The sequence below is a fragment of the Callithrix jacchus genome, chromosome 16, assembly GCF_049354715.1.
Source record: "Callithrix jacchus isolate 240 chromosome 16, calJac240_pri, whole genome shotgun sequence".
NCBI lineage: Eukaryota > Metazoa > Chordata > Mammalia > Primates > Cebidae > Callithrix > Callithrix jacchus.
This window is the reverse complement of record NC_133517.1, coordinates 87,661,113-87,673,418: the sequence shown is the minus strand read 5'-3', so window position 1 is coordinate 87,673,418 and position 12,306 is coordinate 87,661,113. Positions and strand designations below refer to the sequence as shown.

The 12,306-nt window shown below is 34.8% G+C and overlaps 1 protein-coding gene across 1 annotated transcript in view; it reads left to right on the top strand.

Annotated features, from left to right (window-relative positions):
• Positions 1-12,306, top strand: part of PKHD1L1 (PKHD1 like 1) — a 156,959-nt gene that overhangs the window by 16,131 nt on the left and 128,522 nt on the right. Inside the window, exons 6-11 of the mRNA XM_002807647.6 lie at positions 219-312; positions 3,131-3,184; positions 3,764-3,837; positions 5,082-5,124; positions 8,664-8,734; positions 10,626-10,736. Coding sequence (XP_002807693.5) covers positions 219-312; positions 3,131-3,184; positions 3,764-3,837; positions 5,082-5,124; positions 8,664-8,734; positions 10,626-10,736 — 447 coding nt within the window. The remainder of the gene's footprint in view (positions 1-218; positions 313-3,130; positions 3,185-3,763; positions 3,838-5,081; positions 5,125-8,663; positions 8,735-10,625; positions 10,737-12,306) is intronic.

Sequence of the window (12,306 nt, the reverse complement as noted above, 5' to 3'; positions counted from 1 at the left end):
CTACACTTCTTTAATCTATAAGTGTTTACGCATACTCATTCATGTTTTATTGTGTTTGCTAGAATTTTCAGAACAATGCTAAACAATGGTGGCAAACATGGGGTATAAGTGTCTGGGTCCTGGTTTTATTGGAAAAATCTCCTATGTTTTCATATTAAGTGTATGGACAGATCTTCTTACACAGAATCTTTTTAGGGTTTTTGTTTGTTTGTTTTCAGGTACACTGATCACAATCCAAGGCAGAATCTTCACTGATGTCTATGGAAGTAATATTGAACGAAGTTCAAATGGGAAAAATGTTAGGATTTTGAGGTAATCTTTTGATGCAGAAATATATTCTTATGACTCATAGATGAGATACAATATTCCAAAAAATGGATGCAATGATATTAAGTCCCATTACAATGTGATAGAACTAACCAGTGTTTTTTTCAGCCATATGATAGAAAGTAAAACAGACTGTTGGAAGATTGATTGACATAAAAGCAATGGTCGACAGATATGTCTTTCTTTATTAGGCTGATGTAATTTCTTACTGTTTTGTGATGGTTATATTAACAGAAGTCACACACAGACAAGTCCAGCAGTAATTGAATTTATTACTGGAAGCCTTTATTACATAATTTACCTCATTTTGTGTATAAAAACACCTGAGACCTAGAGGTCACACAGCTTTGTCAAGGTCAGGAGTAGAACGCAAGTCTCCTAACACAGTATTTGACGCTTTTTCTACTGCTTCATGATGTACAGGCAAGTGCTGAAATATTGTCAATAACTCATTAACAGGCCAAGCTTTGAATCCTGTTTTGTCCATTTCCCAGCTGTGAACTAGATGGTAACTTTGACTAGTTAGCTAATGTCAAAAAAAAAACAACCACATTTTGCACTGAAAACTAGTGTTGTCACTAGAGTTTCCTCCTGTAGCATAAATGGCGTTATTTCAGTTTTGTCTTTAAAGACTGAAGGGCCTATTTATTTCCTATAGAGAAAAGTATAGATTCATGATTATGGCTTTTAAGATACTTTATGTTTATCGAAGTCATGCACAAAACGGGTAAATGGATAATTTAAACGAAGTGTTCAGATAGCAACTCAGCAATTAGAGAATTTTTTGAATCCTATAAAGGTGAGGCATATATACACACACATTCAAATATATAATTTTGTGAAACAAGCAATTTAAAAGATTTTTATAAGTTAAATAAAGATTCATCTGACATTCTATAAATTAGAAGCCTTAATTAAATCACATTTGTATGCATTTATAATTTCTGACAATGTTCATACTAATTCTTTATATGTAATAAAAGAACTACCAAGTAGAGAGATATTTAACATTTTATATGTACAGATTAGTTGAAGTAAAAATTTTGTCTGCTTCAATATTGAGTGTTATGCATGGTTTATGTTCATTAATTCTTAGGCAGGGTTTTCTAAGTCATCCTTTTCCATAATGAGGCCAGGAAATAGAAAGTTTAACTTTCAAAAAGAGATTCCTTTTTTCCCCCACTGAAACTGGAATTTATTTTTGCTTAAGATATGGCTTTGAATGGAAAGTATTTCATGAAAACACAGAATTGCAGTGAGAGGAGACCTTAGAGGTCAGGCTACCTAATCCTTGTACTCTGGAAATCCTACATGTAAATATAGAATTTTTTCACACATCTATTAATGTGTGGGTGAGAAAGTTTTGGAGCTGAATTTGTCTCATTTCTACCATGTTAATTATGATACCAGGGTTCCTGAGGCAATTTATTGTGCCTGGATTCTGCTAGCTGGGAGGGAGTTGAGAGCAGTGGGCTGCATTCAGGAGAACTGCTTCTCACAAATCTTGTCCATGCAACCAATATCCAAATTCAGACCAGGTACAAACTATAGAGAACATGCAAATGAATAGAGGGATTAGTGCTTACTAAGGAGCTTTTGATCTAAAAAGATCAGGTAAAAAGAATTCTAAAAAAGTATGTATTTAAGACCAAATAGGGTGGGTTTACTCTAGATATGCATACCTGGACCACTGTGGGGATTATCAACTGTGGTTAAGAACATTGCAGCCCAACTGAGTTTGAATTCCTGCTCTACCCTTTATTGTCTGCAGGCTTGGGCAAGCTACTTTAGCTTTCTGTTTCAGTTTTTCATCTGTAAAATTGAGGGATAATAGTTACTAACTCATAAGATGGTTGCAAGTATTAAATGTTGTAGGAACCTGTAAGTGTTAGCTACTATATTTATTATTTAGCTAGAATAAGGCAGGAGGTTAGAAGGAGAATTTAAATCCATGAATGTGTATAATGGTAACATAATTCAGTTTACTTGCTTTACAATCCTAATGTAATGATCAGATGAATGGACTTATGTGTAAAAGTATATTAAAAAGTTCAAAATTTTCTGCGAACCAAAGTCCTTATTTTCTATACTTCAAGTTTGTATCTGGTCTTATTTTGAGTCTGGAATTTGCTGTCACAAAAACTGATGGTTTATTCTGTTGTTGCAAAGAATCTAATACCAATCAGTCACCTGCTAGCCTCCAATTGCTTCAGATACTATTGGCCTCAAAGTAGTAGGTCAGACCTGATCATCTGGGGAAATATGGAGGCAGATGTTTTCCATGCAGCCAAACTCTGGCTCTTCTCAGCTTCTTATTTTCATTTATGTGTCACTGTTGCTGTTAGACACCCTCTTTCTCATGATAACTTTGTGATGTCTGTGCTGTTTACCTTAATTTCCGTATTATAGAACCTATTACAAAAGTGTTTGGAGTTGACTGAATTTCAGATGGATGAGTTTATTATCTGTTTCTATGTCGTCTTTTCTTGTAGTACTTAACACCTTCTAACACACCAAATATGTTATGATTATCATGTTTTATTCATCTTTCCAAGTTAAAATGTCAGTTACATGAGGGCAACAAAGGGATCTTTGTTTTGTTCACTGATGTGTCCCAGTAGCTAGAGCAGGGACTGCCACATAATAGAAGTTCAGTAGATGTTTAGTTGCATGCATAAGTGGATGATAATAATAAATGATTGAGAAAAAAATTTAAAGGGGCCAGTGAGGTTGGTGGGAGGAGTGCATTTTTGAAAGTTTGTTTAATATAACTTGATCTTTTCTGATAAAAATATTTATACAGAGTTTACAATGGAGGAATGCCCTGTGAGCTTCTCATACCACAATCTGATAATTTGTAAGTAATTCAAATTATTTTCTTTATACAAACAAATTGCAGATAAAAGCATACTAAATTTAAATAGTAATTGCTACCAATACTGCATAGCTAAATGCTTTATAATACAATATAAATTATAATATCTTACATAGCAAATTAACAATCATTTTTATAGTTAGGTGCTACCTTATATCCTACTCAGTCTCCAAGATAGTATGATATGAACTATTTAGATTTTTATGAAAAAAAGATGTTTTTAGCAATATCTTTATCAGATGAGATCATGCGTGTTCAGAGTGATATGGCCATAGACAGTATTATCTTTATCAAGCAATTATTTCATTTGGCAGCATCTCAAACTTTTTAAAAGGAACATTAAAGCGCATAGCCAAATTAATTATAAAATATTTTGTTATATAAAATTTTATTTAAACATCTTCAATAAAGTCTGGCAAATAGCTTTGTTTTACAAAAATTTTTATTGTAGCAACAATTTCTTTCCTGATTCATATTCTTAATAAGTTGTTTTTAAGAGAAACACAATAGTCTAACATTTTAGTGTCAATATAAACTTTGACTTTAACTTTTTTTTATTAGATATGGTCTAAAACTGGATCATGCAGATGGAGATATGGGTTCTATGATTTGTAAGACGACTGGAACTTTTGTTGGCAAGTGTTGGTCATCTTTCTTCATAATGCTCATAGATGCCTTATTCTAGTTTCCTGTTTTGTATTCTCTTACACCCCCCTATTCTGCGTTTTTGGATCACTTTGTTTATTTATTTACTTTTTTAGCATTTTCTCTTTTCCTTGGGTTCTTTTCACTTTCACGCAAGCATGTATGAATCAGTATTTTCTTACAGTTTACATATAAGGTAAACTTCTTCATGTTTCTCTTTTTTCTTCTTTCTCCCTACAGCATTCATGTCTAATTTGGCTGTTTTGCCTGTTGCCTTAATTTTGCTCTGTTTTTCTTGATCTATGTCCTCCAGATGCATAGATCTTTTAATTGTGTGTGTGTGTCTGTGTGTGTGTGTGTGTGCACGTGTGTGTGTTCTCGCTTTGTTGCTCCGGCTGAAGTGCAGTGGTGCAATCTTGGCTCACTGCAACCTCTGCCTCCCAGCTTCAAGTGATTATTGTGCCTCAGATTCCCAAGTAGCCGGAATTACAGGTGCATCGCCACCACAATTGGCTAATTTTTGTATTTAAAGTGCAGATAGGGTTTCTGCATGTTGTCCAGGCTGGTCTTGAAATCCTCAGCCTCCCAAAATGCTGGGATTACCAGTGTGAGCAAGTACACCTGGCCTCCTTTTAATTATTGAATGGGCTTCCCTCCCTTCTGTCTCAGGCCCTTTGCAATCTTCCTATACTGAAAATTTCAGATAAAATGTTCTCACAAAGGCCTAGGTCATCACATGTCTTACATTCTCAAAGCTCATTTTACTTTTTTTGAAATAGCCTTATCACTATTTTTAGTTCTCTGTGTCATTGCTTTTGGCTAATTGTTCCTTCCACTAGACAATATGTTCTGCTAGAAAAAGGACAAGCTGTATGCTCATCCCGCATCTGCTCTCTCAGCCTCTAGCAGAGTGTCTAAACAATGAAATAACTGTTAAATTAATAAAAGAAATTTCACAGAAATATGGTTATATATTCATTCTCTTATTCTTCATTCACAATCATATTTTGTTAGGTGTTTCTAGTTATAACTTCAAGACACCTTATTATGTATATTTTTATGCAGTGACTTCTTTAACACAGTTCAATTTTTATTTCTTTGATGATAAATAGAAAATTGGATAAGTACAATTTTGACTTTATACTTTTTCTCTGCTTTTAAATCAGCTTCAAAATATAGAGTTATTGTTCTGTGATTGATAATTTAATTGATTGTGTATTTTAATTAATTCCAGGTCATCACAATGCCAGCTTCATCTTAGATAGTGATTATGGAAGGTAGGCCATTTTGTAAATGATAATTTTTATAATTTATTCAACTGGGTAAATAAGGTAAAATGTATATTTACTTTGTGCCATAGATGCAGAGTTTAAAAATATTAAATACTTGCTGTCCCCAAATTAACAATTAAAGACTCTGTAACTTCTTTCCACTCTTAATTTATGCTTTTCACTCTTAATTTAACCTCTCTATTGTAGGGAAATCTAGAATTAACTAAAATACATAAAAATCTTTACTTGTGTTATGGAAAAGTATTATTTTATGTCTTGCAGCTTTTCTGATTTTATTGTAACTTTTTAAGTAACTAAAGTAATTAAATTTAGATTTAAACTAATAGAAGAATAAATACAACCTCATGGTTAATATTACCTGTTAAAGGTTTTCTTTTAAGTTTTCAAGACATAGAGAGTTGTGAAAGATGGTAATTATATCTTTCAATTGTGCATCTTAACAGCAATATTAATAACTCATATTTATGACTTTTAATAAAACTAGAACTCATTTCCTGATGTTTTACATTCTAATTTCAGTAGGGAATATCATTTTACATTTATAGAAAATCTCAATGCATGTTGAAACCCCATATTATAGATAATAATAATGAACATTTAGCAGCAGGCATGGTGTTAAGCACTTTACATACATTACCAAGTTTAATCCTCCCAAAGAAGCTCCCAAAGATAAATTGAGTGTTATCATCTACCCTATGTTACCCACTGGGAAAATGAGACTTAGGAACATTAAATAATTTGCCTAGGGGTATTCAGCTAGTAGGAAGCAGCATTAGTGTGCAAACCCATGCCTTCTAACTCCAGGACCTGAACATTTTATTCCAGTGCTTTGCCATGACTGATGGAGTGGTTCACATCACTCCAACCAGTACCGCATTTCATCACTACTTACCATCCTGATCCAGGATTCTGTTCCATAGTAGTATTTCCCCACTCTTGGGAGCATTTGCAAATGTGTGGGAAAATCCCCTGGCTATCACAGTAACTGGGTATGTTAATGGCCTTTAGTGGGCAGTATCATGGTATGCCAAACCCAAATCCATTGTTCTGCCCAAAATGTCATAGTGTCTCCCATTGAGAAAGTCAGTTGACAGAAACCCAAATAAATTACATCATTTAACACTCAATCCTAATATAGCTATAGTAGATCAATAATAGGAAAGGTCTGTTAATTTCTTTTTTGTCTCTGAATGATCAGAAATCTGAAAAAAAAGGCAATATTACAATAAAAGTAGCTGTTATTCCTGATAGCACTCACACACTACAAGCGAAGGATGAGATTTCGTCCCTTCATTCATGGAACTGCAATTGGTTAGTGAACTCAGGTACTCTATCATTGTATTTAGAGACCATCTACTTCTAGATACCTAGAGGCAATAGGTGTCATTATAGCAAAATGATGCCTGGCTGGACACTTTATAGACCAATATAGGCTAGACAAAAACTAAAAGCAAATCAGAGTGAACGATATATAAATGATGCTAAATACACCTTCGCAATTTACATGGGGCACATGACTTAGGGTCCCGTAACTTAACAGTTATTCTCTGCAGGGATGACCTACTTTTACATATTACTTGATAAGACAGGGCAACAGAATTGTATTGAGCATATTAGAAAACCATGTTAGGAGCAACAATTACTGAGTTTTAAATGATTTTTTGAACTATATATGGTTTTATAAATGCTCTTTCTTAGTAGCAACCTTCCCAAGGTGAGAGAAAAATGAATTCTTAGTTCTGAGTCTGTATGAAAGGTATTAATTGCCAAATCCATCATTTGTCTCTCGGAGAAATAATTATCCAAAAATAAAAGATTTGAGTGATCAAGGTTGAATGTGATTGATAAGTACCCATAAATCAATATGCTGCATTAACATGCACGAAACTTTCAATTTAGAAATGCCAGCAAATTCACATTAATAGAAGCAAAAATACTGCATTAAATTGTTGATTTTATGAACTTGATTTATAATTCAACCCCCTGCCCATTTTTTTTAAAAAGCCAGTGGCTATCTCTTTGTACCAATGTCTTAGAATTGAGGAAATTTGTACTTCTGTATAAAATATTCTTATGAATTTAAGATAACTGTTAGAAATATGACATTTATGATTTAAAAGCCTAGTTTTAAGATTACATGGTATTTTTTTAATGTTAAGTAATTCTTTTAACTTATAAAATTCATATTTCACAAATTTCATGAGCATTGCTGAATATCAAATGAACCAGTTAGAGGCCTTTCTGTAGCATCTATTCTGTATTTCTTTTAATAGCCAACCTTCTCTTCTCAGTTACCCCAAGTTCAAACAACAGCTGTTCCAAACTGATAAGGTTCAGACGAAGCTGCCTTAATTGAGAAATGCCTAGTCATTATCAATGAATTAGTGAAAATAACCTCAGTGTCATCCAAAATAAATTACATTTACATTTTATTTCACAAGGCAATTTCCCTACTAACTTAAGAAGCAGAGTTAATTTTTGAGATGCAGGATCTGCCCAGACACAATATCGTTGGAACTAGCATGGTTTCAGATCTTTGGGAAATCAGTCAAGAGACTACTAACATAAAAATATGAAATCTAGCATGAACTTCTTAAGTAACTAATCTAGCATAAAGTATTTCCAAAGACTCTTTAGTCTTGCAAATGCACATGGTAATACCTGGGTTAGATTTACAGGAGTGTTAATTGCTGGTCTCAGTGACAAGATTTGCATGATCCTTTTAGATTCTAATTAAGTATATTACAATTATGATGAATGCGATTTGAGTTTTAATATTTGAATTCTCAACTTTTCTACTGGAGAATGTCTCTGAGGTAATTAAGGTAACAGCATTTAATTCAGAATTATTTTCCTCCTTAATTATTTAGGTGTACAGAAGTACAAATGTGTATATTTATGAATAATGGGCTCTGTGTTTATTAAGGACAATAATAAACTGTTCAATTGTTGCTAATTTGCTGTCATCCACTTGCACTCTCACAAAGATGAGTAGGCAGGGGAGGATACTGTGTAATACACAGGTGAGGAGCCACAGCTCTGGACTCAAACTGCCTATGTCCAATTCTGTGTCTGCCACTTACACACTGTGTGATCTTAAGTTAATTTTCTGAAATTCACCTACCTCGTGGTTGATGTAAAGACCATATGGCTTAATAAATCAGAAGGTCTTAGCATCTTCCCTCCTCTTAGAGCCAAAAAGATGTTCTAAGAGAAAACAGAATGGGATCATCAGCAGAAGATCCCACCCTTTATGAAGGGTAATTCTCCTGAGTGCTTTTTTATGTCAATATAATTTCTTAAAATCAACTTTATTGAGATATAATTCATAATTCAGTAACAAATTTATATACCTATGTCACCAACAACTAAACCAAGATAAAGAATGTTCTTATCTTCTCCTAAAAGTTCCATTCTGCTCTTTTGCCGATTGTGATATAATTTCTATCACTGAAGTTAAAAAAAAGTTCCTAAATTAAAGATCATTTTAAAGCAGAAAATTTAACCTTTTTTTTTTTAAACAGGAGTCTTCCACAGAAAATGGCATATTTTGTTTCTTCTCTCAGTAAAATTTCAATGTTTCAAACATATGCAGGTATGTGACTTTTCTTTCACTCCAGGGTGTGGAGGAAGGCAGTGTGTAACTGATGTAGTCAAACCAAGGATAATGAGTGTAAGGTGTATTATATGATTTTATGTACTGCCAAGAAAGGAAAACTGTTGAAGGTGGGGAGTCTAACAGGAAGCCCAACATTAAGCAGGACCTTCCCCACAGCAGAAAACATTCTTAGTGTGATAGATTGAAAACTAAGATTGGTAGAGAGAGGGAAAAAAGTCTCCACTGACAATCTCAACCAAGAAACAGTTTAGATACCTCTCAATTTATGTTGGGGTAATGACATCATAAGTTGAAAGTATTGTTAAATCGAAAATGCATTTAATATACTGAATGAGTATTAGCTTAGCTTAGCTTTCCTTAAACATGCTCAGGACACTTCATTAGTCTACAATGTGGCTAAATTGTCTGACAACACAGTCCTCTTTAGAATACAGGCTGTTTACCCTCATCATTGCGTGACTGACTGGGAGCTGCAGCTGGATTTGCTGCTCACCATCAAGAGAGAGTATTTACTGCATATCACTAGCCCGGGAAAGGATCAAAATTCAAAATTCTAAGTATGATATGGTTTCTACCAAATTCATTATTGCTTTTGCACCATTGTAAAGTCAAAAAATCTAAAGTCTGACTGGTAACTTGGAGGCCATTAAACTCTCTGAGATTTATGCTCTCAATGTAGTCCAAAATAATCCTCAAGAAGATTATAATCGTGAAGGGGAGAAGAAAAGCAAAGCACACTGCCATGTGTGTACCTATGCAACTGTCTTGCATGCTCTGCTCATGTACCCCAAAACCTATAATCCAATAAAAAATTAAAAAAAAAAAGAAGATTATAATCTAATTTAAAGAGATCTCAAGTTGATAGTATCCCTTGGAGAGTGTCGGAACACAATTCATCCTGAAAGAATTGTACTTCATTCCAGGTCAGGAGTAATGGAAAGATACATTCAGATTTCAAAGATGTTAAAAAAGGTGTGTCCTGGAATCCATCAAATGTGATATATTGGTCAGGCGCAGTTGCTCACGCCTCTAATCCCAGCAGTTTGGGAGGCCTAGGTGGGCAGATCACCTGAGGTCTCACGAGTTCGCGACCAGCCTGACCAACATGGAGAAACCCATCTCTACTAAAAACACAATAATTAGCTGGGTATGGTGCCACATGTTACTCAGAAGGCTGAGTCAGGAGAATCACTTGAACCTGGGAAGTGGAGGTGGCAGTGAGCCAAGATGGCACCATTGCACTCCAGCCTGGGCAACACGAGCAAAACTCAGTCTTTAAAAAAAAGTGATATATCTTGGCTTTTCCTAGGAGTTTATTTAGTGTGAAATTCATATGATAGAATACAAAGATATTTGACAGAGTTAATAAGGCTAAATATTGGTAAGAATCTGCCATATGTCATATATTGCTCTATTTTATGATATACTTACAACTTTTGTATACAAAGCCACAGGAAGTTCATTTTTAAGTGTATTAATGTAAGAGAAAATTATAAAAGGTTGGTACATAAACATAGGAAAGATTCATTCTTCAAGAGCACATGAAAGAGGAGGTCATTTCTACCTGCCTTCCTGCTCAGCTCAGGTTTTCCTTACTCCTTCAATGCTCGCGTTACCAATGTTACTTTAATACCAGTCACCACTAAAGCAGGGTCCTCATGGAATGTAAGTGTCTGTCAATGCCATGTTTATTGTCCTTTTTGCAGGATTGCATCAGAGTAAATAATGAAACACCTAATTCATGCAGTTGGTAATCCATTACCCTTGTTAGGCACTATGGCTGGGTAATTTGGAATTTTTAAAAAATCAGGCATTTGGGTTTATGTGTAATATTTATGATATTTTATTTAATGTGCTTTCCCCCCAGAGGTCACTACGATTTTCCCTTCACGAGGAAGCATTCAAGGTGGCACCACACTAACAATAAGTGGGCGGTTCTTTGATCAGACAGACTTCCCAGTCAGAGTTCTAGTTGGAGGTATTTCTCACATTTTTTATGTATTACTTTATTACCACAAATTCTGTCTGTTCTTTAATAATTTGTGAGAATAACAATGGTCTTTTCTCAATTCGTGCTTTCAATTGGAAGCTGAATATTTTCACAAAGGCATTTGGTTCTGGGGCTCGATACTCTTTCCACTGCAATTTTCCAGTGAGGACCACTCCCTGCAGCCTTATGTGAATAGGACCTGAGCTCTGGGGTTGGTGCCAATAGGCTTTGTGTAGCAGCGTTATAGCTGCCATCCATCCACAAATTCCTCAGCACAGTTTGACACACCTACCTTTAATTTAGAAGCTCTTAAATACCGTTTTTGAATGATTGTTATTTCTCAGTGAGTTAGCTAATTCTGAGGAAATTTAAAGTAATATTTTGGGTTATTCTCCTCATACTCTTCTCATATACTGTGCCTTATCTGGACATCAGTAATCACTGATGATATTGGCCTTGGAAAGAACAGTAATTTCAATGAGTTATCTGTTTACAAATGCATGTAGGGCTTGGATCTCTGGTTATGCTTCACTTTTATGTGTTCTGTCCAGATCTGTTCATAAATAGAAAGCTACGCAGCTAAAAAGGAGTAAATGTGATAGCAGGACTGTATCATTCAGGCATAATGACATTGCTTTTATTGATAGGCAGGGGACAGGATGCCTGCTCATGCAACAAGCATATGCATTTCTGATACAGTCCTCTTGCTCAAGCACTTCCTACCTTTCACAGAATCTGTCCATAAGCCAGCCAAAATGTGATTTCAGAAAAAAAGAGAAATGGATATTAAGCAACCTCATCTAATATTTATATAGTCTTCTTTCCTGTCTGCATGAATCCTTGCTGGTCATCAGCATACATATTAAAACCTGGGCCATAAATATTTAAAATTCATATAATGTATTAATCTGACCAGATTTTATGTTGTAAACATTAAAACCAGGACCATAATGCACTTTTAATTTATGTAATATGTTTTATAATCTGATCTTATGTTTGTTTTGTATCAACTATAATACAATGATGTGAAAATAGAACATATTAGTTTTCTATCATCTTTTACTACCATTAATATGGCAACCAGATTCAAGGTTTTGAATTCTCAATAATGTCTTGAAAACATGATGTTTATATGTCTTTCCTTTGCTTCCAGTAAAATGGGTGGTTGGTTTAATATAGTGTTCCAATTTACCGTTTTCTGGTTCAAATTTCTTGCATCCATAAAATATTCAAAATGGTGAAAGGGGCTGGGTGCAGTGGCTCATGCCTGTAATCCCGGCAGTTTGGGAGGCCGATGCAGGAAGATAACTTGAGTGCAGGAGTTCAATACCAGCCTGGACAATGCAAGGAGATCTGTCTCTACCAAAAAGAAAAGAGAAAAGATAAGACAAGACAAGGAGGAAGGGGAGGAGAGGAAAGAAAATTAATTAGCTGGGCATCATGGCACACGCCTGTAGTTCCAGCTAATTGAGAGGCTGAGATGGGAGAATCACTTGAGCTCAGGAGGTGGAGGCTATAGTGAGCTATGATCTTGCCACTGCACTCCAGCCTAGCTGAC